The 25,459-nt window shown below is 57.4% G+C and overlaps 3 protein-coding genes across 5 annotated transcripts in view; 1 reads left to right on the top strand and 2 right to left on the bottom strand.

The window, feature by feature from the left end:
* Positions 1-465: 465 nt before the first annotated feature.
* On the bottom strand, positions 466-5,371 carry NOC4L (nucleolar complex associated 4 homolog). The gene is made up of 15 exons (XM_004430084.3): positions 5,226-5,371; positions 4,807-4,927; positions 4,172-4,278; positions 3,737-3,844; positions 3,325-3,474; positions 3,140-3,239; positions 2,992-3,026; positions 2,461-2,511; positions 2,273-2,384; positions 1,964-2,024; positions 1,620-1,730; positions 1,286-1,446; positions 1,110-1,192; positions 708-821; positions 466-627 (listed from the first exon to the last, which is right to left on the bottom strand). The coding sequence occupies exons 1-15, from the start codon at positions 5,340-5,342 to the stop codon at positions 508-510; spliced, it is 1,551 nt and encodes a 516-aa protein (XP_004430141.3). The 5' UTR covers positions 5,343-5,371; the 3' UTR covers positions 466-507.
* Positions 5,372-5,449: 78 nt separating this feature from the next.
* Positions 5,450-12,608, top strand: DDX51 (DEAD-box helicase 51). 3 transcript variants are annotated; one of them, XM_087423521.1, is made up of 16 exons: positions 5,450-5,727; positions 5,815-5,966; positions 6,341-6,456; positions 7,017-7,167; positions 7,479-7,619; positions 7,710-7,781; positions 7,877-7,983; positions 8,149-8,257; positions 8,342-8,487; positions 8,678-8,876; positions 8,956-9,071; positions 9,169-9,285; positions 9,488-9,589; positions 9,728-9,791; positions 9,899-10,033; positions 10,328-12,608. In XM_087423521.1, the coding sequence occupies exons 1-16, from the start codon at positions 5,463-5,465 to the stop codon at positions 10,352-10,354; spliced, it is 2,019 nt and encodes a 672-aa protein (XP_087279647.1). In that variant the 5' UTR covers positions 5,450-5,462; the 3' UTR covers positions 10,355-12,608. The 3 variants fall into 3 exon arrangements, with proteins under 3 accessions (XP_087279647.1, XP_087279648.1, XP_014642737.2); XM_087423522.1 differs by lacking the exon at positions 6,341-6,456 and having other exon boundaries at positions 7,474-7,619; XM_014787251.2 differs by lacking the exon at positions 6,341-6,456 and having other exon boundaries at positions 5,450-5,966; positions 7,474-7,619.
* A 12,514-nt stretch (positions 12,609-25,122) lies between these two features.
* The window catches only part of LOC147912496 (putative chromatin regulator EP400P1), a 37,890-nt gene continuing 37,553 nt past the window's right edge, over positions 25,123-25,459 (bottom strand). The window contains 1 exon segment of the mRNA XM_087423523.1: positions 25,123-25,241. Within this exon segment, the coding sequence (XP_087279649.1) occupies positions 25,203-25,241 (39 nt within the window). The 3' untranslated portion in view covers positions 25,123-25,202.

Here is a 25,459-nt window from a genome sequence, read left to right as displayed (position 1 = left end):
TCCGCAAGGCCAGGCTGGGGCGGCTTGTGCCCCTCTGTGCTTCCTGCCACAACCAACCCAGGCAAAGAGCCTCTCCAGTCACTCCAGGTCACAGAGGCTAACTGCAGCGGGGAAGGTCCAGGGCTGCACCAGCAGGGCTGTGGCCCAGCCCGCCCCCAGCACTCTAGGGATGCAAGGACCCAGGGGACTTCTAGGGGAGTCAGCAGAAGGCGTCGCCCAGCACACCTGTGGCCCTCCCCCCACGAGCCCCCACTGCAGCTACAGAGAAGGGGCCCCTGGGCAGCACCTTCCCGGGAACCAGGTGCACGGTGGCACGGTGGGCTGCAGGTGGATGAGAGGGCACCCTCTGACCGTGGCCAGCACTGCTGACCCCAACCCTGTCAGCACTGCCCCCAGAGAGAAGCCAAGCGAGGTATCAGCGTCCCTCTCAGGCCCCTGCCCACCCGCGGCCCACCTGAGTCTCTCTCCTACAAAACCATTTATTGGGGGGAAAAGGGGCACCCAGGGTCAGCTGAGCGTGAAGTGCTGGGCGCAGAGGTCGTCCCTCCGGCCCAGCAGGCCCTGGGCCGGGATGAACTCCAGCGGCACCGCCTCGGGCCCCTTCCTCTTCAGGTCCCGCTCGAACACCTGCAGGGGTAGGACGGATGGACGTACGCTCTCGCGCACGAGTCCCCCCCGCGCCAGCCCCACAGCCCCCACAGCCTCACCTCGAAGGCAGTGAGCTCCAGGAGCGGTGCGATGCTGGCCTCGGGCACGGACAGCGCCTGGTTGATGACGCTGGCAGCCTTGGACACCTCAGGGTGGTAATGCTGCTGGAGGGCCTAGAGGGCACGTGGATGTCACCGCCCCCTCTGGGCCCAACACCCACAAGCGAAGTCCCACCCTCGTGAAGGACAGAGCTGCCACTCGAGACTCAGGCATGGGCTCCCCCAGATGACCAGAGTGCGCAGGTGAGACAGGGATCCCTGGGGATTCAGCAGAGCTTCTGGGAGAGGCGGGGGGCAGAAAGAGCTTTGGCTCATCAGAGAAACGGGCACACAGGTGCAGCTGGGCGGCTGGGCAGGAGCGCCCAGGCAAGGCGGCTCAAGGGGGCAGGCATCGCCCCTCACCTGCAGCTCCCACAGGGAGCTCTCCAGAGCTCGGCTCTTGGCTGGGTCCTCCTCCCCAGGGTCATAGGGGTCAGCGTCCAACTCTAGAAACGAGACCCAGACCCTGGTCTGCCACCTACCGCAGTGTACCGGCCTCTGCAGCCAGGCCTCCCCAGGGCCCCCAGCTGGCCACTCACCAGGGCCCCCTGGGCGGTGCACCAGCACGCGGCAGGCCGGGTGTCTGCGCAGCAGGTTGCAGATGAAGGGCAGGACCATGAGCAGGGCCTCGGGGGGCGCCGTCAGGGCCAGGCGGGACAGGCGCTTGGCAAAGGCAGCCACCAGGTAGGCAGGCAGATGGCTGAGCAGGGTGGCGGCCGTGAGCCCCCACTGCCCTGCACAGCAGCCCCTAGCCCTCTCCTGACCCAAGGCTGTAGCCCCACGGGGCCGGGCCGGGCTCAGCTCCGGGTGGGGCACAGGTGGCTCTGACGCTCCGAGGTCAAGCCAGACGCCCCCCGCCTCCTGGGTACTCACGAGGATGACAAGAAGAGGTCAGCCAGGTGGAAGAAGCGGGCCCGGTACTTGACGTGGAAGACGGACGGGTCCAGGAGGCCGTAGAGCTTCTGATAGAAGTCAGGGTACTCCCTAGGGGTGTGGGGACACGCACGAGTGTAGAAGCACAGATGAGAGAACAGGTCAGGAGCCCAAGGAACCACAGACGACAGGGGCTCTGCTCCACCTCCCGGGGAGACCCAGCAGGCTCTCTAAAGCCACTTGACTCCTGGGCAGAGCAGGGACCCCAGCCTTGGGCGGGGAAGGGACGGGAAGGACAGACAGGATGGACTGAAATGTCTGCACACCCCCACGTCGACACTCACAGGTTGTGCTTATGAATCAGGATAAAAAGTCCGTTCAAGGCCAAGAGGCTGATGGCCCCCCCTGCAAACAAACACACAGTCGTGGACCCCAACCCACCGCACCCACCTGGGATGAATCCAGCAAAGCTAGAGGCCACGTGCTGGGCAGGGCTGGCAGAGCCAACTGTCCACAGGCCCGCCCACCTCAGTCTAGCCACGAGAGAGAAAGAAGTCTCCGGCACACCTGTCACTGGCTGGTTGGGCCCCCTGGTCATGGCCCTGCCGGCTGCAAGAGTGTATGGCCCCACCCGCCGGGCACTTCCGACTCACCGATGTCGTAGGCACGGGTGAGGAAGTCGATCATGAGGCTGGGCTGGGCCAGATGCGGCAGGATGGAGTCGTGCATGATCACCAGCACTTTCTTGCAGAGGCTGAGGGGCAGCTGGGAGGGGCGGGGCGGGTCAGGGTGCAGCCGACACCCACCCCCACAACCACACGGGGCGCTGTCCCAGGCCTACCTCGTGTTTGAGGAAACCAAGCCACATCAGCTGGAAGGCTCTCCTGTGCTCCTGTGGGGAGGGGGACGGAGGCTGCACACGCTGCCCCAACCCCCACTCTAGCCACCACCCCGAGATGGGGAACGCCACGTGTCCCCACCCCCCTGTTCCAGACACTGCCCCACCCCCCCTCCTGCCATGTGTGGGTAGAAATAGCCGGAACCTGAGGCATCCCGGCCAGCTCCTCTGCATCTCTCGCAGCCACAGAAGAGTAGGCAGGCGCTGCATTCACAGCCACCTGGGCACTGACACTGAGCACCAACCCCTCCTGAGGGGTCCGGGCGGGCCATCTCTGACCTCTGGGAACAGGGTGCCTGCTGGCCTCCTCCTCCCCTTGGGGCCTCACGAGTGGCCCTGGTGGGTGTCTAAGCTGGGAAGAAAGCAGCTGCCCCACTCCTCGTATCCCACACAGGCTGCCTATGTCCGGGGGGTTGATGGCGCCCCAGAATCGGCCTGTTCCCAGGGAGGCCCCCGCCCTCCAGAGCATCTCACCTTCAGATGAACGACCTTCCACTTGTCCGACAGCTCTGCAACGAAGGTGAGAGGTCATTTGACACACAAGACGGAGGCAGGGGCTCGTCAGGGTGCCAATGTGTGAGGCTCAGGCGCCCCTGCTGGCCCACCTGCCCCAAGAACTCACCCGTGTGCCCCACGTAGAAGTTGGAAATGTCACTCTCCTGGCGGGGCAGGCTCACGGCAGACAACAGCGTGAAGGCATTGTTCCAGAAAACAAGGGGTACCTGCCGGAGGTGCGGTGTGAACACCTAGACGCCGCACACCCACTGTCCACTGCCCACACCCAGAGATGGGACCCAGCCAGCTCACCTCAGGGTGCCCAGTGGCGACCTGGGCCACGGTGTCTGAGGCCGCCTGCATCGTGTGGTAGCGGATGTCGTCGTGTTCCAGATACTCCTGGAACTGGGAGAGGAGCAGCGAGCGGTCCTCCTCGGGTGACAGCAGGCCTTCCACCACCAACTGGGTGCAAGACCGGGAGGTGAGCCTCTCCCACCCCTCAGGATGGGGCAGCCCAGGGATGGAACTCACCAAGCAGAGTCCAGGCGGGCTGCCAGGGTCCCTGCTGAACCCCACAACCAGTGGACTGGCCCAGGAGACCCCTGAGGCGGTAGCCTCCCTGCCTCCTACAGGGGAGGAAGCACCACGTACAACAGCCACCTGTGCCAGGGACCCATCCCAGCTCTAGCAGCTAAGGCCTGTGGGGACCCCAGCACCCCCTCACCTTGAAGAGCTGGCGGGGGAACAGATAGTTCCCTTCCCACTTGGGCTTCTCCAGGGGGTGTGCTCCTTCCAGCTGCACAAACTTCATGAGTGTTCCGAGAGCCAGCTCCTGGGAAGAGCGGGTGGTGAAGTGGCTGCGATGACCCCAACCACACGTCATCTCCCCTGCAGAAAAGCCCACAGAGCTGCCCCCAGCATTCAGGCCTAAATGCCCATGAGACGTCACCCTTGTAAGACTCAGGAAACATGACAACACCACCCACCAAAATCCTAACCAAGAAAAAGAAGAAAAAAGCTTCCCTGCCCAGACAGGTAAACGGGGGAAGACTCGTGCCTGCAGCCACAGCCCCCGGTTGCTGCCGTGTGCGGAGAGTCTGGGGGCTGGGGGTGCAGAGGACGCACAAGGACGGGCAAGACCAGCGACCCCAAGACTCACCTTGACCTGAAAGGAAGGGTGGGCCAGGAGCTCCCCCAGGCGGTTGCAGCAGCTGTGGTAACGGTGCCTCATCCACACCTTGTACTTCCGCGTGGCCCCCTGGGACCCTGCAGGCGGGGCAGGGTGGTCAGCCCACAGGGATGCCCACACACACCAGGCTGGGCCCAGCCCCACCCTCCCACTGTCCTCTCCTCGACCCAACCAGGGAAGTGAGTGCAGACAAACCACCGAGGCCCATTCCCCCAACCAGGGAGAGCCACTCCTACAAGGGCCGGGTCCCCACCTCCTCATTTTACCCCAAGATCTGGACGCCCAAGAACCACAACATGTAGCCCCAACTTTACATAGGATCACAACCCACGTTAAACAGCATCAAATCCCACAAACGGCACAAAACACACACAAAGAATCACGCCTTGCTCAACCTTCTCTAAACTTAGTTATAAAGTCACCAACCTTTACCACCCACCCACCCCCAACAGAATCACCCGTTCCCACTTCCCGCGGGCTTGGGGTGTTCTCTCACCAACCTGGACGCTCTGTGATGATGGGGTTTGGGGGGCTCAGGGCTCATCTTATGCTGGCAAGGTTCCCTCCAACCTCGTGAGGAGGCCCAGGGCCCTCCGGACGCTCACCTGCCATGACCGTCTCCTCAGGGGGCAGCTGGCCCACAAACAGCTCTCCCCGCTCCAGCAAGGCCCCGAAGAGGCGGCTGCACGCGCGCACGGCTTCCTGGATCTCCTCCTGGTCCTCGGACTGCGGGGAGAGGCCGGTCGCAGGGTGCCCCGCCGGGAACCGTGGCCCCTGCCCCTGTCCCCGCCGGACTCCAGCCCCACCGCACCTCACCCGTGACCCCGGCGTGACCCCGACCCCGCCTCTGCCAAACCTCCCGCTGGACCCTCCAATCGGGGAGGCCTGCGAGACTGGGCAAGGCCCCAGGCAGAGTCCGAAGCCGCTCTGCGACTGTCTGCCTGCACCTGAGCCGGAGGGGGGCCCCGGTCTGGCCTCCGGCCCCGGGACCGTGGCCGCGACCCCGCCGCCCCCGCGGTCCCACCTGCAGCACGGCCAGGATGTCGAACACGGCGTTGGCCTCGCCGCGGCTCGCCAGCACCGCCTCCAGCAGGCGGCCCAGCGCCCGGCGCGCGCCTGCGGGGCCGGGGTCCCGCGCCATGCCGCCGCCCCACGCGGAAAACACGGGGCCGCCGCGCCGCCGCCCGGCGCGCCTCTGACGTCACCGCCCGGCGCCTCCGCGTCATCGCGCCGCGCGGGGCCGGGGCGGCGTGCGGCCGGCATGGCGCTCTTCCACGTCGCGCGGTACGCGGGCCCCGAGGCGGCCGGGGCGGAGGCCGGGGCGGCCGGCCGGGCGCGCGCGCTGCTGGAGCGGCTGCAGTGCCGGGCCCGGGAGCGGCAGCGGCAGCAGGAGCCCGTGGAGGCCGCGCAGCCCGCGGGGGCGGCGGGGAAGCGGCGGCGGCGACCGCGCAGACCGCGGAGGCGCGAGGGCGGCGGGGCGCCGGGGAGCAAGCGGCGGAGAGCGGACGGCGCGGGCGCGAGCGCAGGTGGGCCCGGCGGGGCGGGCGCGGCGCGGCCCTGGAGCCGGGTCCGCGTGGGGCTGACGCGCCGCCCGCCCCGCTTCTGCCGCGCAGGGAGCGGCGAGGAGGCGCCGGGGGACAGCGGCGAGGGCGCCGAGGCCGCGGGGCCGCCGGAGGACCGGGACGGACGGCCCCCCGCGGAGGCCTCTGGGCCCCCGGCCCACGCCCTGCTGCTCGGGGGCTTCGGGAGGAGCAGGGCGCCCAAGGTGAGCGGCGCGGGGGCGGGAGGCTGCAGGGGCGCGGGCGGCTGCAGGGGCGCGGGCGGCTGTGGCTAATGCACGCCTGTGTGTGGGGTCGCTCGGAGGGTGGTGCCTGCGCCTGGCGGCCGTCAGTGTTCCTTGAGTAACTTCACAGGTTAACGCGCGGCACGTCGGCTGCTTATTCTGCCGTTTTTATTTTGATGGTTTGAATTCTGCACAAACTGAGTATGTTTAGTTTCAGTTGTAAAAGTATTACTTTCTTATTCTCTAAATCAACATTATCAAGTTGGTTTCTGTGCTGCTGTCAAAGAGGTCTTTGTAAACAGCTTTGGTCGTTTGGGGTACACCCTTGAACTTTTGCTGTGCTCTCACGAACCTAGGGAACAAAACAGAAGATTCCACTAGGTTGCTGGACTGGCTGGGTCTCTGTCTTAGTGAGGGAGGTTTTCAGTAAACAAGTCGGTGAGCCAAGAGTTCTTGGAGGACGACGATTACCGTAAGGAAGAGAGGTTTGGCAGGGTGGGCAGGGGCACCGTCATATCAGGGCATGTGTGGAGGTCCACTTCGAATTGTGATCAGAAGACAGGAATCAGTCTAGTTAAGATGGGGGTGGGAGGTTGTGCCAGGCAGAGGGCAGGGTTGGGGCAAAGGCCCTCCGGCAACAATGAGCTTGCTGTGTAAGAACAGAGGTATGTATAGCTGGGGGACGTCCAGTGATAGGAAAGGAGGTCGGGGGCAGGTGAGTGCCAGTTCACAGGGGGCCTTGCCTTGCGACTCAGAGCCTGGATGTTGTTGTGGGTGAGAGGGGACACCCCCAGGGAGCGTTTTCCGGAGACTGGCACCTTCTGGTGTCTCTTAATTACTGTAAAGTCTGCGTGGAAAGTGGGTAGTGAGGGATCAAGGAAGAGCTGGGAGACTAGTTAGATGGTTCGTCGGGGCCTCTTTCCTGCAGCCTCTTAGCCCGAGTGTCTTGAGTCCTTGGTTTCTGCAGCCTTGCTCCCCAGCCAGGCAGGCTTTGGAGTATTCACCTGGCCTCTTTCTCACCCTTTGTGATAGGTCCAGCCTTTCCTGCCAGCGTGGCTGGCTGAGCCAAGTTGTGTTGGAAAGAACGTCACCAAAGACCTGGTGCCTATCGAGGATATTCCTGAGGTCCACCCTGACCTGCAGAAGAAATTGCGGGCACATGGCATCTCATCCTACTTTCCAGGTGCCCCAGCCCTGGGACAGGGGAATTCCTCATAGAGCATCCTCACTCAGAGTCACACAAGGCCATAGCTTAGCAGCTGCCAGGGCCAACAGCCCCTACATGCCCCCACCATCAAGTGTGGTCTTGGTCTCGGCATCTTCGGCCACCTGAGCCTGACACTCCTTGAGGCTCTGATGCCGCCCTGGAGTGAGAGCAGTGCCGTCCAGAGATCACAGATGGGGGAAGGCTGCTTCTGGCCGTGAAACCTGTGTTTATTCTGGGTGTCCCTGCACAAACATGACTTGCCTCTTGCTCTCCCTTGTCCAGTCCAGGCGGCAGTGATCCCTGCTCTCCTGGAGAGCGCGGCCAATGGGTTTCTGGTGGGCAGAGGTGGCTACCGACCCAGCGATCTTTGTGTTTCTGCCCCGACGGGCAGTGGGAAGACCCTGGCCTTCGTCATCCCCGTGGTGCAGGTGAGTGTAAGGACCCTCCCACCCTCCAAGTGATCCTGACCGGCAGGGAGCTGGCCCTGCTGACGCAGCTGGCTATCTCTCCCTCTGCAGGCCCTGCTGCATCGAGCCGTGTGCCAGGTCCGAGCCCTGGTCGTGCTGCCCACCAAGGAGCTGGCCCAGCAGGTAGGTGGACCCCACACCTGGAAGTCAGACTCTGAGTCCCTGTCACTGTGGTGTGGGGCCTCAGGCCAGTGCAGTGACGGCTGCTCCTCCTCCAGGTCAGCAAGGTGTTCAACATCTACACAGATGCCACTTCTCTGCGGGTCGCCCTGGTCACCGGGCAGAAGTCACTAGCCAAGGAGCAGGAAACCCTTGTCCAGAAGACGTAGGTCCTGCTGGGCCGTGGGCTTAGCTTGTGCAGCAGGAGCAGGCGGCAGCCGCATTGTAGCCACCTGGTCCCCGGGGGAGCAGAGCGCGCTGCCATCCGCAGGTTCCCCACGCTGGGGGGCTCAGTGTGGGGGCCCCCGCTAGGCAGCTCTCTGCTCCACAGAGTGGACGGCTTCCGCTGCATGGCTGACATCGTGGTGGCCACCCCTGGCCGCTTGGTGGACCACATCGACCAGACCCCAGGATTCAGCCTCCAGCACCTCCGCTTCCTGGTAGGTTGCCAGCCCTGAGGGAGGCGCAGTCCTGAGCTGAGGCTGACCTCAGCCACCAGACCCCTGGCCTCCCGTCTCCCACAGGTCATCGATGAGGCTGACAGGATGATAGACAGCATGCACCAGTCCTGGCTGCCACGGGTGGTGGCAGCAGCCTTCCCGAGCGAGGGCGCCAAGGACCCCTTTGCTCTGGTCCAGAGAAGGCAGCCCCAGACCATGACTGCTGCCAGGTACCTGGCACCGAGCTTGCTCTGCCCTCAGGGCTCCCTTCCTTGGTCTCTCCAGTCTCTGAGACCCACTCCTCCTGGTCTGGTCTGGTCTGGTCTGGGGCGCCCAGCCTTGAGGAAAACCCTCCCGGGACTTAGATAGGGCAGGCTGGTCAGGCCTCAACTGCTCTCCCAGCGCCCGCTCCTCTTTCAGTACCTGCTGGCCCCAGATGCCGCTACAGAAGCTCCTTTTCTCGGCCACTCTGACCCAGAACCCCGAGAAGCTGCAGCGGCTCGGCCTCCACCAACCCCGGCTCTTCTCCACGGGGCTGGCACAGGGAGGTTCCAGAGATGCTGACACGGAGGTGGACGGGGACTCGGGTGGGAAGTACACCTTCCCTGCAGGGCTCACGGTAAGCGGGGCACACGGGGACAGGGAGGGGGCACGCCCCGGTGCTCAAGGCCCCGCCAACCCCGTGCCATCCCCCACAGCACCACTACGTGCCCTGCAGCCTCCGCTCCAAGCCACTGGCCGTCCTGCACCTCATCCTGGAGATGAGCTTCTCAAGAGTCCTCTGCTTCACCAACTCCCGAGAGAACTCCCACAGGTGAGGCCGGGCAGGCCGGGGCAGGGCAGGTGGGGGTTGAGGCAGAGGCAGTGGCGGTCCTGGCCCCGGCCCACTTGGCTCTGGTGTCTCCCCCCAGGCTCTTCCTGCTAGTCCAGGCTTTCGGTGGGGTGACCGTGGCTGAGTTCTCTTCCCGCTATGGGCCTGGCCAGAGGAAGACGATCTTGAAGCAGTTCGAGCAGGGGAAGATACAGCTGTGAGTCCTTGGAGAGTGGGCCTGGTCTCACTCTGGGGAGCAGTGGCGTTCACTCCTCATGTCAGCTTGGGCCCCCTGAAGGGTGCCTTCTACGGGAAATTCGCCTCCTGACTCCGTGGCGGTGTCCCCAGCAGGGCTGGAGGAGGGGGGTGGTCCCGGCTCCTGGCCTTGGGCAGGCCCACAGCCCCTCGTGTCCCACCAGCCTCATCAGCACAGACGCCACGGCCCGTGGCATCGATGTGCAGGGCGTGCAGCTGGTGGTCAACTATGACGCCCCCCAATACCTGCGGACCTACGTGCACCGGTGAGGGCCGGCCTGGGGATGCATGTGCAGGGCTGCTCCACAGTTTGGGTGGTGGGTGGCCTGGAGAGAACCCACTGTCCGTCAGACCCCGGAAGGGTTGGGGGCCACCACTCTGGAGACAGCTGTGCTTGGTTTCAGGGTTGGGAGAACAGCGCGTGCCGGAAAAACCGGACAGGCCTTCACGCTGCTCCTCAAAGTGCAGGTCAGTCCGTGTGGGTCTTGGCGGGAGGCCGGGGAGGCAGGGGCCTCTGCTCTTGGCACTACCTGGGGAGGACGGCGCCCCCTTCCCAATCATGTGCTTCTCTCCAGGAGAGGAGATTCCTCCGGATGCTGGCTGAAGGCGGGGTGCCTGAACTGGAGCGGCACGACATCCCTGGAGAGCTCCTGCAGCCACTGGTCCCTCAGTACGAGGAGGCCTTGTCCCAGCTGGAGAGGGCCATCAAGGTAAGGGGCCATGGTGATCTCGTGTCTCTAGGGAGGACGTGAGGTTGCTCACATAGTTAGAACACGTGGGAAAGGGACATGAGGCCCTGGGTTTGCCCTCGAGCTTCCTGGCGGGAGGAGACCTGGGTTCCAGTGATGGAGGCGCATGGCCCTGGGAGGGGTGCTGGGACTAGAACTGTGCTTTCTGAGCGAGCACCCAGTGTCTCTTCCTGTTAGGGAGCGAGGGGCCGGGCCAGCAGACTAGTGGGGGTGTGGGAATGGAACAGTGCTGAGTCCCCTCTCCTCCTCCCACAGGAAGAGCGAAAGCAGAAGGCGGCCTAGCCAGGGGCCGAGGACAGATGAGACCAAGCCTGCGGCAGCGCAGGCCCTTTCCACCCTGGCAGGTGTCTGTTTTCTGTTGGAGTCGGCTACCTTTTTTCTAGAAAAATCCTGAGCGCTGGATGCTAACTTGTGAGGAAAAGACGGATTCCTCGAGTTTCCTGGGGACAGACCCTGGAAAGGGCATTTGTCCCCAAGCATGCTGCCCGCTTCTGCCAGGCCCCTGGACACGAGGCCCTTTCAGTCACCACACCAGGCCTGGCCTTGGGGACACTTGGACCCAGGCCTGAGACTGTCAAGGATGCACAAGATCAGCCTCTGAGCAGGGTGGTCTTTCTGAAAACAGGACTGTAGTAAACCACCCAGAACTCACGGGATGGCATCTGTTGTGTTTTTGGCTGAGTGTCAGGGGTTAGGCTTGAGCTAACTTTGGAAATTTAGCTCTTCTAACATGATGCTGAGCGTGTTTACCGTCCTGCGTTGGAAAGGTCCCCCTGGGTCCCTTGGCGGGGGGGGTGCGGTGGCTGTGCCGGGCCTGGGGGCTGCTGAGCAACATCTGTAAACCCTTCCTGGTCGCTTCACAGCAGACCCGGGAAGGAGAGTGTGACCTGGGAGGTGTCTCCATCGGCATAGGTGTCACCAGAGGCAGAGGACACAGCCGTGTGGTCAGCAACGCTTTACTTTACAATTAGTCACCAACCGGGTATAAAAATAAACTCGGCACAAGATAGTCTTTGTCACGAACGTAGCAGAAAACAAGCTTCGGAGCACTGACTGCTGTTTACAAGAAGGCTTTGTTTTCAAAATTTATATGCTAACGTTGCAACAAACTCTAAAAAATAGGGATGAACTGTGGTTCTTTATTTTAGTCTGAAAGTATGTTATTCACTTCAGCAAAATAATCTGAAACAAACCCTTGCATTCTGTGATTGCTGCCGCCCGAGTAGACGCTTGGAGCAAGTACCCGTCTCAAGGGCGAGGGACATGTTCACAGACAGCACAGACACCTGAGGGCTGGGAACCAATAGGCTCGGTGCAAAATGAGCACCTGGCACGTGCCAGAAACGTGAGGCCCAGGACCTGAAGGGGCGCGAGAGGGACGGTGCAGGCACGGGACGGACCGCGCCTTCTGACGAGAGGCATCTCTCCATCACACGGCCTCCAGGCTGGGCCTGGCATCCAGCTGTGGGACCCTCCTACCTGTGAAACGGAGCAGCGACAGTCAGGCAGCAGCGCCCTTGCCCTGGTCCAGCCCGGGCTGTCCTGCTCTCACATCTGGACAACTTGCACTTCTACAGGACTCGCCGTGCTCGCCGTTGGGCCACCGCCCGCTCCCTCAGCTGGGTGTGCTGGGGGCCTTGAACCTGACGGGGGGCCCCTGCCTGGACTTTGGGCTGCTGACTGGGGGTCTTGCTGGCGGCCGGAGCCTGCTCAGGGCTCAGCGTCTGTGGGGAGGCGGTGGTCACGACCTGCAGTTGCACTGCTCTCTGCTGGGCCGCCACTGTCACGGGAGGCACCTGAGCCTGCGTCAGCTGTGGTCTGAGCCTATACGTTGGAGGGAATGTGACAGGTACACGGTTCTGTAAAAGGAGGACTTCACATTGCTGTCACCTTGGGGACAGATTAGCCCCCCAAGGGGCTGAAACCTGTCTCAGTGAGTGGGGAGAGTGCAGTTGGTGCCAAAATAGGAGCCCCCCCTGAGGCCCTTGACAGTGAGCTCTGACATGAGAATCACCACCCCCACGCACCCTGCGCTCTGAACAGGACTTGTACCCACGCGGGGTTCGTAATGTCATGCAGGGATCAGTTGGTAAAGACTGATTCAGGGAGTTAGGTAGACCTTCCATTCTGCAACGTTGTCACACATCAAGGACCCTCTAAAAGCCACTGTCCCCTCAGGAGAGGGAGCAGCGGAAAGCAAACAGCATCTTACAACATTGTGGGGGCAGCTTTGAGCTTGCAGACCTCCGGGGACCCCCAGATCGCACTTGGAGAACCACTGGTCTAAAGCAAAACACCATGTGGCTAAGAATCGTTTCCCTCTGGCCTCTATGTTCTGTCAAAGGCCCACTGACAAGAACCAAAACCGTGCAGGAAATGAAATAAAAAATATTTAGTGATTTAAAAAGGAGACCTTCATAGAGGCTCAGGAGATCATATGATTAGAAAACACACAAACCAGCTTTGAAGTCAGACATGAGCTGATCTCTTGAAAATGCAGGTGCTTACATAATAAAAGGAAATAACACCCACTCGACTTACGGGGTTTAATTGGCGGCTCCTCTTTCCTGCGATCACTGTCATCACCTCAGTGGCTGGAGTGCCCTGCGTCAGGGTGGCGCCCTCGTCCTGGGCATAGAGCTGGTGGGTGCAGGGGGAGAGCACAGCACAGCGTGCGCCTGGCGTGCGTGCGGGATCCGCTCACGCCCGTTCACAGGCAGCTCAGCCACCCGGGCGCTGCACTCGCTACAGCCCAGAGAGCCAGGCCCCGGTGTTCCCAGTGCTCGGCCTGGAGCCAAGAGGCTGATTCACATCAATACATACTTGCTGGGCACCTGGATTCCAGGCAGGTGGTGTTTTTGCCCTGAAAGACCTTATAAATCAGTGAGAGAACAAAACACGTGTACAAAACCTGATCTTACAGGGCACCTGTAAGCGCCATAGGATGCAACAGGCAGAATCCCCGAGGACTCCAGGGAGGGCGAGAGCACACCAGGCGCCTTTCCACAGTGGGGAGGGCAGGAGAGGTGGCAGCGTCAAGATGCCGAATTCTGCGCTGCCCCCACTGAGGGCTGGTCCACGTCCAACCTGGAGAGCGGCTGTGCCAGCTTCTGTCTCTCGGACACTGGTTCCGAGGGCCCTGAGCACACCCTGCAGGCCAGGCTGCACGTGGGTGCTCCAGCCTCAGTCCTGCTGCCACCCCACGGGCCAGACGAGCCCATCTGCCAGCTGGTTCCACCTGAGGCCCCCCCAGTGCACCCTAATTCCTGACTCACAAGCCTGGGGGGTGGGGTGGCATTGTAAGCACTATGTTTTGGGGTTGTAGCTGACCCGGCAATAGGTAACTGCGGCAGAACATTCCAGCTACAGGAATCAGCACCAGGCTTAGAGGCCAGGGCAGGTGCCAGCATGAAGGGACAGACTGAGAGCGGGGAGTCGAAGGGCAACCTTACCGTCCAGGACCCGACTGCTGCACGAGAAGGCCTCTGAGCAGAGCGGTGGGATCAGAAACATGCAGGTGCTGCTGGGGGGTGAGCCGGAGGGTGAGCCCGAGGGTGACTCGGAGGGCGGCGGGCTGACCTGGGAGCAGGAAGAAGACGCTGCTGCGGGGAGCAGTGGGGACCAGGGCTCCATGGACGGGAGGGCCACCGTTCACAGTGAACAGGCCCTGCAGCCTCAGGGCAAGGAGACGGGGAAATGGGTTCCCTCTCACAAAAGCAGGGAAACGAGGGCGAGGCGCTTGTTTTGGGCTTGAGTTGGGCAGCCAGGCGAGGAAGAGAGGGTGGGGGGCAGTGAGGTGGGACCATGCTCAATCGTGGTCAGTGCCTGTGGCGCTCACGTGTCCGTCAGGCCACCTAGAGGTCAGCACGTCTCTCGTGTGTATTCTGGTCTGAAAGGAATCTCCGTGCTTGCAACCTGGCCGTCTCCTGCCTGAACGTCCTGACACCTGTGAGGACACAGGAACCACCCCGCTGCCCCCATGCCGCCGGCCCACATCCTGTCTGCCTCCGCGCCCAGAGCCACCACCACCCGCGTCTCTCGCTGTACCACCACCTGCGTGAAGCCTGCTGCCCCTCCAGCACCCATTCTTGCCTCCGATCTCTTCCCATTTGTGGCCAAAATGATCTTTTCAGAACACGATCTTGTCACATCCTCCTCCTGCTGGCACCCAGTGAACAGCTTCCCGCTGCACGGCTGGTGCCCTGTCCACCCAGTCTGTCCGCCCTGCACTCCCCACAGCCCAGCCACAGCTTCGCTCACGTCCTCGATGGTCAGCGCCCTCCTTTGTGCTACTCTGTTGGACGCCTGCTCCTCTCCATCCACCCCTGGGGGCAGCCAGGGGACTCACCACTCTCCAGAGCTTGGCTCCCACCAGCCTCCCCAGGTCACAGCTAATGTGCCCCCACCTGCCCGAGGCCCGTATTCGACCTTTCTCTCTCTGAGGAGGGGTGGAGAGAGAAGCGTCAGAAAGCACAAGTCGTGAACCTGCCCGTCCCCGGAGACCAGACCTGGGAGGTGGTGTGACAGTGCCGTCCTTACAGCCCTGCACAGAGGGCCTCCCGCTGTGGGCCGAAGGGCCCCTCACAGAACAGCACGCAGGGGTTCAGAAACGGCTCACTAGCGGGGGTGGGGGCTCCGGGCCCTGCTGCGCCCACGGGGACATCACGACCCCCAGGAGGTGGCGAGGCCCTGGGCCTCGGGCTGGGAGCTGGGCTGACAGCGGGGTGCTCGAGGCGCACCCTAGGAAGCCTGCTCCATCCTCAGCTCCTTCCTCAGGCCCTAACTGTGAGCGTGCGGGCGCTGAGTTAACAAAGGAGCGGCTCCCACGCCTGTGAGCCCCAGAGGCCGCAAGCGCCTGCAGTTCTTGCCCACGTCCCCCGCATATCCCGGCGTGTCAGCTCCCACAGGCGGCACTGGCAGAGCCGTGGGATGAGGGAGCCTCTCCCAAGGCAGATTTCCAAACCTCAGAGTATTCTCCAGTCCACAGAACAGAACGTGAAAACGAAATGTGAGTATTAAAAACAAACCACACACCTCTCATATCCAAACATGGATAAAATGTCAGAAAAGAGTTATTCCAAAATATTTCCAGGGGCTCTCTCTCCTGCTGGAGGACTAATGGTGACTTTTTTTCTTTATGTTTAACTCTCTTTTCTAAATATTCTATGATGAACAGTAACTTTGTCTTAAAAAAAATGTAATGTTAAAAGTGACCATTAAGAACTAAAGACTTTTAGAAACCATTAAAACATCAATTAAAAAAAACAAAAAATTAAAATAAATAAATTTTGAAAATGAAAAAAAAAAAAAGAACTAAAGACTTGCCCTGTGCACAGATTTCATGACACCCCTTGGGCGTCTATCTTGACACAGCGGGGTGGCTATCACAGGTATTTCTATTACAAACATGTGACCCGAGCACCTCAAATAAAAGACGCTGGGGTCCTAGAGAGCTGCCAGTCTTGAGTGCTAGGCTCCATCAGATGAGCACACATGGCAGAAAATTCCATGTAAGAATCTACATTTGGGCTATTTTTCAGGATCCTATACCCAGCAAATACACTGGGTTAATTTTCTGCCTGTCATCTCTCACCACTGATTCTGCCCAGCCCAGATCAATCTGTCTAATACAAGACTTCATGTCCACTGTGGCCCAGGTGGAGGAACACGGATGGATTTAGCTTTCCACCTTAAAAAACTAAAACAACAGAAAAAACACATGGAACAATGGTTTTTAGTCCCTGGATAACAGGCAGCACAGGAAGTGATCCCTGAGAGAGGGCAAGCTGGGGGTGGGGAGCCCCACACACACCCAGCTGACCACCTGGGGAGGTTTCGAGGCCTCAGCGCAGGGGAGGAAACCCAACAGTCTCCAAATTGGGGAGATGGAGTTGGGGGTGCAGGGAGGCCAAGGCAGCTTCAGCGTGAAGGGCAGAGTTCTGGAGAGCAGAGAGCTCCATGGGGGCAAGAGGAGGGTTCCCCTCACATCTTTGCCTGGAAATGAATAGCACATGCACAGGATAAAACCACCTGGGCTCAAGGGAAGAAGAGCCAGGACAGAGCGGGTAGAACAAGTCTCAGATCTCACCAGGGCTGGGAACTAATTCTCATTCTCTAAGCCAGAGTGGAGAAACCTCATGAGATATGGGTATCAGGGACACTGGCTCATCAGGGGGACTCTCATTAGCCCCAGACCAGACTGCTCTGACCCTGCCAAACAGAGCTTAAGCCAGGCCTCAAAAGGAACAGGCTTCCAGGTGACTTGACTGCGTCCTAGAACAAAGCTTGAAAATACCAAGGAAGGAATACCTTGAATCCAGCACCTAACAAGGTAAAACCCACAATGCCTGGCATCCACTCAAAAGCTACCAGGTATGCAAAGAGGCAGGAAATACAGTGAACAGCAATGGACCCACAAATAACAGAGATGATAGAACCAGTAGACAGGACACGAACAGCCATTATATGTTCAAGAAGGCAGAGGGATGCTGAGCTAGGAGGCAGGGGAGATCTAAGGAGATTGAAAACAAGTGTCGCAGGTAAAAAACATCCAGGATGGAAATAACAGCTGACTTGACACTACAGAATAAAATAGTGAGCTGGAAGGCAAAGCAATAGAAACTATCCCAAATGAAACAGAGAGAGAAGAGACTGGGAGAATGAGCGGAATATCAGTGGGCTGTGAATGGAATCCCAGAAGGAAAGGAGAGAAGGGGGAACTGAAAAAGGTGTGAAGACATCATGGCTGACATTTCTCCAGACGTGAGGAACACCATTCACCCACAGACCCAAGGGGCTCAGCAAACCCCAACAGAGAAACAGGAAGAAGAGGATGCCAAGGCCCAATGTAGATAAATATGTTTGGAGTAGTAATAAGGAGAGAACCTTTAAAGCAGCTTTAAAAATTAGATACACAGACTAAAGGTAAGGACGACAACAGACTTGTGACCTGAAACAATGCAGGCAAGAAGACAATGGAACAACATCATCAAAGTTTGGGAAGAAAAAATCAAGTCAGAATTCTATATCCAGGGAAAATATTTTTCCAAAACAAAAGTGAAACAGGCTTTTCAGAGAGAGAAAAGCTGAAAAAAAATCATCACCAGCAGACCAGCACTTAGCTTGTTGGGTGCTGGATTCAAGGTATTCCTTCCTTGGTATTTTCAAGCTTTGTTCTAGGACGCAGTCAAGTCACCTGGAAGCCCTAAGAATGTTAGAGAAAGTTCTTCAGGCAGAAGGAAAATGACACCAGGTAGAAATCTGGATTTACACAAGTATAGAGCACATGGGAAATGGTAAATTTATGAGTAAATATACGATGATATCTCAAATACAGGATTCTCATGCTCTAAAACCCCTGGGGCTTACCACTGTCTACAGAATGAAGCTGATTCCTCAGCATGGGCACCAAGCCAACACTCATCCCCATGTTACCCCCCAAACACACCTCACGACCTCTGCTGCTGCACCTCCAACCCCCCATCTGGCACCCCTGGAACAGAGGGCATGGAGTCCAGTTTCACCCTCACGCCCTCCAGGGAAACGTCCTGGCACTCTCCCTGCAGAGATCCCTGAAGGCCCTGTGGGTCCCACCTCGCCACCACCTTGGCCCAAGCACAGGCCGCCCTGCGTCGTCAGTCATTCCTGATGTGAACAGGCACCATCCATACAGCCGGATGACGTACATCTCCCTTCTTCTCAAGGACAACAACCACGTCTGACACTTACTCCTTCTTCCCCCATCCCTCATGCCAACCCAGTGAGCACACTGCCTTCATGTAACTATTCGATGAATAAAACAAAAAAGAAATGCCATCCAGAAAGAGTCACCAAAAAGGAAATGAATTATATGTCAAAAAGGAAAAAAAAAATAAAGAAATCAAACTTAAAGAAAAAATGATAAAAGCAGAGTTTCATGAAGAGAGAAAATAAAAACTAGGTCATATTAAATGGGAAATTTTAATAATTAAAATTTTTTTCCACTATAAGCATTATGAATAACTCATCTGAGATGACTTTTAAAAAGTACATGTTAGGGCCGGCTCCGTGGCTTAGCGGTTAAGTGCGCGCGCTCTGATGTTGGCGGCCCGGGATCGGGTCCCGGGTGCGCCCCGAGGCACCGCTTCTCCGTCCAACGTGAGGCCGGGTCCCACGTACAGCAACTGGAAGGATGTGAACCTATGACATACAACTATCTACTGGGGCTTTGGGGGGAAAAAACTGAATAAATAAAATCTTTAGAAAAAAAAATAAATAAATAAAAAAAAATAAAAAGTACATGTTAATACCTTATAGATGCTTTTGGTTTTCTTTTTAGGATTAGCATCAAACATTAACTATGAAATAGGAAAAAAGTTTTTATTACAAAAAAGAACTAGACTTTATCTGCATCTTACTCAGCAAAAGAAAAGCTGTGTCTCCAGGGTTATAAAAGTCTTGAGTGTGATTTGGAAGTAAACGAAGCTACTGCAGCTCCCACACAGCCACGACCACTCTGCGAGCTCCGTCACCAGTCACATTTCATGTGACAGAACCAAACCATAAATGTGATCCTGCGTCCAGACACTGCTCTTTAAAAACAAAAGCCAAAGTACATTATCTAAGAATTCAACCAACGAACCAAACAACAACAGGAGACGTGGAGAGTCTAGGAGTGGGAAAAGATCTAAGTCCAAACTTGCAAACAGTTTAGAAAAGCACTGACTAACTCTCAGGGGCTGCGTTCATTTCCACAAGCTGCCGCATGACAGTGACACTGCAGGGCGCCTGCAATCACGTGACAGCTCCCTAGACCCGGAGCCGGCCAAGCAGGGGCACCTTACTCTTCTCTCGCCAAGATCGCAGAGACAAACTCAGTTTTGGCCGTTGGGACTCTCTCTCTGGAACAGGAGACGTGACGTGGGAAACGGTAGCTCACATTTTACAACGTTTCGTTCTGTATGCAATTTCTGTTCTGTATGCCAGGTTCTCTCAATATTTCTCTTTTCAAAATATATTATGGAAAACAATATATTGCATGTTTATATCTGAGCAAACTGTTTTCTGCAACAATTTTATTTGATGTAAAATGTGCATTATGCGTGAGAGAGGAGACAGAGTCTGGCGCTCACTGGGATTTTATAACGAGCTCACCTCTGCTTCCTCCCTCGGGACAAAAACGCTCTGGTCCCCGTGCGGCACCGCTGAGGACAGTGGCAGACCCGGCTGCACGCTGCCGCTCACAAGATCCCGGTTGGGTGTGTGGGCAGGGGACACGGCAGCCAGAGTTAAAGGAAGCCCCAGTAACTGTTTCACAGCCTAGGAAGAAAAAACTTTTATTCACACTTGAGATTTCACACTTGAGATTTCAAATCTAACTACGCAGCATGGCAAGACTGGAAAATCTACCCGAATAAGAACCACGGTGTGCTTGCCCTGCGGCTGACCCCTTGATGCCGTGGGAGCAGTGACGGCGGGCGCTCTCCCACAGCAGCGCCCAGTCCTCACCACCAGCCACGTGGGGTGCCCTGCAACAGACTCGCCCGCCGACTTGACAGAAGTGGGCAAAGCCTGGGCAAACCGCACCTCCTGCTTCAACAGAATGTTCTTCTGTTCCTTCCCTTCTCGTCGAATCGTCAACATGCCCGGTGTCGCCGGGTCCGACAGCGACCGAGGAGGAACGACCGCCTCCCCGTGACGCTGCTGCTTCCTGCCTGCAGCTGAGACAGGACTGTCGTCTCAGTGAGGCAGGAAGACGACGAGAGGAATCTTCAGAGACAAGCAGGAGGAAAGCAGGGTGTGGAGGACGGCCACGGGCTGGGAGGTGGGAGAGGTGACCGGGTGGGCGTGCCGAGGGCGGTCGCCCCACCCTGTGCAGCCCCTCCACGTCTGGGGGGGAGGAGAGGATGCCGCAGGATGTGGTGAGGGTGAGGGATTCTGTGTCACTGTGGAGCACCCGCACTGGTCCTTGGTCCCCATAAACACTCAACACAGGGAAGCCATGCTCTTTTTAAAAATTACTGCATTACCAGTTGGTGGATGCACATCACCTCAAAATCCTAAAGACAGGCATATCCAAGAAGATAACGACAGAGAATAATCACCACTGCCTTCCATGAGTATCAAATAGCCCCAGGTTTCAGTCATATTAATTGGGACCAAAGTGCTAATGGATAAACGCAGACACACAGCGTCAGCTAGGCCAACACCCCAGGGGAAAGCCTACGAGAGCGAGTCCATGCGGGTCCTGGTCTCCTGTGGGTCCGCGCCAGAAGCTCACAGCTGAAAACGCACGGCCCCACTGCACCTTCCAAAGCTGCTGACCCGCACTGGGGGCCTGTGCTAAGCACGGCTCACAGGCCAATTGGTCACCCTGTGGTCACAGCCAGGAGAGGGATCATATTTGTCAGAAAATTAATTCCATTTTTAGAGACAAGACTGAAAGAAAGGGATCAGCAATGCTGCCTGCATCCCCAAAAAGAGAAGTAAACGAGGGGTGGGAAAATGTCTAGATGTAGGAAGGGCTTGGCCAGCTCTGGTCGAGTAAGGTCATCCCCAGAAAGGTCTGGCCGGTGTCGCCTGTGCCCCTTCCTCACGTGCACAGGAGGCAGCCTGGACTCGGGATGGGCGTGGCCTCGTATAGCAGACACAAGACTGAGTCCCTGTGGACATCGTCGTCATCCTGGGGGCATGGGGGGGTCCAGAGCTGCAACATTGAAACATATTACACGTGACACTGGTTATCGTGGAAACACAAGTGCAAACTGCTCCATACCCGTCAGAATGGCTAAAATTAAAGACACCACCATGTGCAGACAAGCGCTGAGCAATGGGACCCTCGCCTGGGGGGTGAGCACAGGCAGTGGCAGCCTCCCAGAAGCTGCCAGGCAAGTCCTCAGAAGTGAAACCTGTATCTCCATGCCACCAGCCTCTCCACTCCCAGGTTTGCACCTGAGAGATAAAAACATGGGTTCACACCAAGACGTAGACACACACTCACAGCAGCTTCAGTCACGCCGGCAAAGAAGTGGAAACCACCCATCTCCATCAGTGCTGAGTGCAGAGGCACCCGGCCCAGTGCCTGTGTGGGATCCCTCACGTGCAAACCAGTCTCTAGGGACAGAGGTGGACGGGGCACCTAGGGCCACAAAGAGGCAGAGGGACCTTAAGACACGTCTGCAGTGATGGTGGGGGCTTCCGTCAAACCTCATCGCAGCACCTCAGATCAGGCGCTGGAAGGCGCCCGACCCACCCACATCTGCCGGCGGAGCACAAGGCTGAGCCCAACAGCCAGTCAACAAACGCTGAAAAAGGGCGAAGGGAGAGAACCGAGTTTACACAAAAGATGTTGCTAACTCACCGGCATCACTTCAGTCTGTCCGTCTGCACCTTCGCAAACATATTCCTGTGGGAGAGTCAAACACAGCTCCTTCCACAGGTGTCTCGAGCACACGCGCTCACTGCTGTGGCTTCAGCTCTGTCCACGCAGCTGTTCCCCCAGCTGGTCCGCCAGAACCCAAGCCACCACCCTCGGCCGGGCATGCAGTGGGCCTGAGACACTGCCTCACAAACAACACACCTGAGTGGTTCATCTGCAGTTCTGGGACTTTCCTAAGGAGACCCCATAGCATTTTCTAGGCCTTATAGCAGATATGAATAAGAATCATTTTCCTTAGGTTCATAAAGTGTGTAACTGGATTCCCCTTCATAATGCTTTGCAATAAAAGATTATTTTCTTCAAGTGGTGCTTTCTTGAGTTGTTGTTACAAAGTAGTCACTCAAGACAGCAGTAAAAACTGGAGTAGAAATTCAATTTCCTGCCAGTCCCTTGGGGGCTCATGCCCCCGACTTGGACCGAGCCATGCTGCCTGCTCTGGGCTCTCACAGCTTCTCCCACCTCGGGCTTGGGGGACCACCGAGCCCCTGGCTACTGCAGATCACCTGTTCGAGGACATGTGAGCGCCAGACTTCCGCCCCTCACACTGCCACTTGGTCCCGGGTCCCACCTGCTGGTCGCAGTCTCCCCCTGTAGATGACCAAGTCCTCCTCCTCTGGCCGCAGGGCACTCGCCTGCCCTTCCCTCCAGGCCTGCGCGTGATGGAGTTCCCACACGACCTTCACGGTGTCCGTTTCCCCCTTTCAAGTACAAACACATAGAAGATTTCTAAGCATCCATCCATTACAAGTTTTAATTAATGAACTCGGAAGTAACTGTTCATCCAATCAGCTAAAACTCATAGAATTTAGAGCCCAGGAGGGGCCTTTGCAAGGGTCTTCTCGGTGCCCTCGCTTTAGAGTTGACAGCTTCACGGCAGAGGGGAAGGCACCTGCCCCATCCCTTGTTGGGAGTGGCAGGACAAGACTGAGTCCTGCTCTCCTAACGGCTACTCCGCTGCCCATCCATAACTTCCTCCAGGTCAACGGCAAGCTACTCAAGATAGGACCACAAAGTAGTGAGATGGACAAACTGTATGTTGTCACTACTTCTCCCTAAAACCCAGACATGTGAAACAGGGAGTGTATTCCTGACACAGCTGAGAACCTACTAAAAACCCCCAACAATGTTCATCCTGTTATCTCAGGTCCAGTAGGCCTGGCGAGATGAATTCAGGCCAGATGAACTCAGTTTTGTAATACAGAGTTTAGAAAAAGCAAGCTCCTGGTTTCAGAGATTTCAGGATTTGTGAATCATAGATAATAGATGGCAGATCTGATCATGGACTAGACAAGACAGAATTGCAGGCAAAAATCAGTGAGAGAGACACAGAGAGCACTTTATCATAACAGAGAGTACAATTCTTAATAAAGATCTAAGCTTCACGCACCAAATCACAAGGAAGGAAAATTCTGCTTTGGCCAACTTCATAACCCACTTCCTGATCCAAAGGGGAGCGCGAGAGTTTGTGTGTCCCGGGAGTTGGGACATGGAGGGGAATGCCACAGAGACAGAGATGGGGAAACGTCAGGTCCGCAGTGTCTTGCCTGCAAGCTCACTGCCCAGGCGCCCAGCTGTCCTTCCTAAGATCTGCTGTACAACCAGTGCTGCGATTTGAGGAGATGTCTAGTGTATGCCTTTGTTCACTTCTGTCCTCAGTATCGACCTCTGTTTACAAAGAACCCTAACTGACGCAGTTTAGAAAGAGAGATGTAAAGCAGGTAAGGAGCAGGGAGAGAGGAGGAGGGACCGGAGGAGGCAGGGCGGTGAAAACAGCTTCCTCCGGGGAGCACGCGTGAGTCTACAAGCTGGACTTCTGAAGACTGAATAAAACTTTCCAGGTGGAGAGACGGACTGAAGGGAAACCACTTGCACCAGGAGACGGAGAGGCCCTCGCCGGGGAGGAAAGCTTTCTCACGGCACGGACGTCGCCCACCCGGGGAAGCTGGGCATCTCGTCAATACATCCCCTCTCCAGAGGAATCCTTCATCCGTTACTGAGTCAGGACAGAGGACGCCCGGTGTGCCATCTGCCTCCCACCCTCGCCTGCAGGTCACGACAGGGTCATCGCGTCGGTTTGCAAGAAGGAAAAGCCAGATGACGACGTCAGGGCCCCACGTTTCACAGGGTGCAGTGACGGCAGACTTGGTGACGACATCGGATGTTTCCAGATTCAAGTCCCGAGTGCACTGCAAGGGCACCGCCCCCACTCCCGCCTGGGTCCCCGGCCCAACGACACAACAAGAAACCTCCCACAGGCAAGCCTGCACGTTTCAATTAAACTGCCCACATTTCATCAGATCAGAACTGAACATTCAGCAGGTAATGCACCTTTTTCCTTCCGCATGGCATACCTGTGTGGTTTGATTTTTACTGGGTTAGGTCTTGACTGAGGAAGGGGTGAGCTGTAGATTCCTTCACTTAGCACCTTCTCTACCTTCCGTCTGGGCAGCACCTGTGCTTCACGATGTGTCATTTTATTTCCTACCCCAATCAGACCAAACACTGACGTGTCGGGATCCTGGTTTTAAAAGAATTCAATATGTCACACATTCCAGCTTTCCCAGAATGTCCTCCCATAACCCAGAGGCTACACCCCACACAGCACCAACCCACGGCACCAGGACTCAGTGCTTCGACTCCCCAGCAGCAGGAAAAGATAGCGCAAGTCCAAACAAGACGCCCCGTGCACTCCCGCCTCTTCCTCCTGACAGCTTCAGAGAGCAAGACTTCTGGAGTCAGGCCCCACCCGGGAAGCCCACTGAAAACCTGAGAACCCCCTGGAATCTATTGCAACCAAATAGGGTTCAGTGACAGAGTGACGGCTTGAGCCGGACACTGAGGCTCCTGAGGAGAGTCGCTCATTCAACATGACAGACGGAGGCCGAGCAGGAGGTTGGTAACCAGATATGTAACCAAAGATGAAAACACACATGTCAGGAGGGAAGGAAGGAAGCACAGCCAGACAAAAGGAAGGGAGGAAGCAGGAAAAGAGGAAGAAAAAGAACGGATACAGCGGGCAGGCAGGCGGCAGGGATGGCAGGAGAGCCGCATCAGAGAACCGAGTGCGACAGGGGAAGCTGTTCCTTTCATCCCACTCTGTCTTTAAAAGAAGACCCTCACCCCCTTTTAAAAATATACCCTTAATAGGGGCCGGCCTGGTGGCGTAACAGTTAAGTTTGTGCACTCCGCTTCAGTGGCCCGGGTTCACAGGTTCGGATCCCAGGCACAGACCTACGCACCACTTATCAAGCTATGCTGTGGCGTCATCCCATATAAGTGGAGGAAGATGGGCACAGATGTTAGCCCAGGGCCAATCTTCCTCAGCAAAATGAGGAGGATTGGCCACAGATGTTAGCTCAGGGCTAATCTTCCTCATGAAAAAAAAAATATATATATATGTATATATATATACCCTTAATATTGGGAAGATGCTCAGATGACAAGAGCAATCAGACACTGCTTTAAACAGCGTGAGGTTCATGTTATTCCTCAGTTATCACTTAATATCTAATTGCTGAGAAAAAAGAACAATTCAGTCATTCTCCTGAACTCTACCAGGTTTTGCGGCTCCCCCTTCTCTCACCTTCCACAGTTCAGGCTCCAGGGCCTGAAGTATCCAGGAAGCTGTTCTAAATTCCAAGGCCTCCGACACACAGGAAGAGCCTGACAGTCTGGGGCTGATGAGATCAGCATGGTCACAAATTCTCTGCAGTTTCACCACAACATGAAGGACACTGACCAACTTCCTGAGTTCTGTAGGGATTATGAGAAAAACATACAATAGTTTTAGGCTCATTTGAAAACTTTAAAAGATTTTCATTCTCTATGTCATTTGTTTAGCAAATGACCAGGTTACAGTGACACATGCGCACAGGCACCAACATCACTCCTTCCCCAAACTCCACGAAAACTGCAGCAGAGGGTTTCAAACACATAATCCTGCAAAGGCAGGGAAAGGAGTGTGGAAGGTC

Source organism: Ceratotherium simum, chromosome 35, assembly GCF_057802395.1.
Source record: "Ceratotherium simum simum isolate JZ-2026a chromosome 35, ASM5780239v1, whole genome shotgun sequence".
NCBI lineage: Eukaryota > Metazoa > Chordata > Mammalia > Perissodactyla > Rhinocerotidae > Ceratotherium > Ceratotherium simum.
The sequence above is the reverse complement of the archived record's forward strand: the minus strand, read 5'-3'. Positions and strand labels throughout refer to the sequence as shown.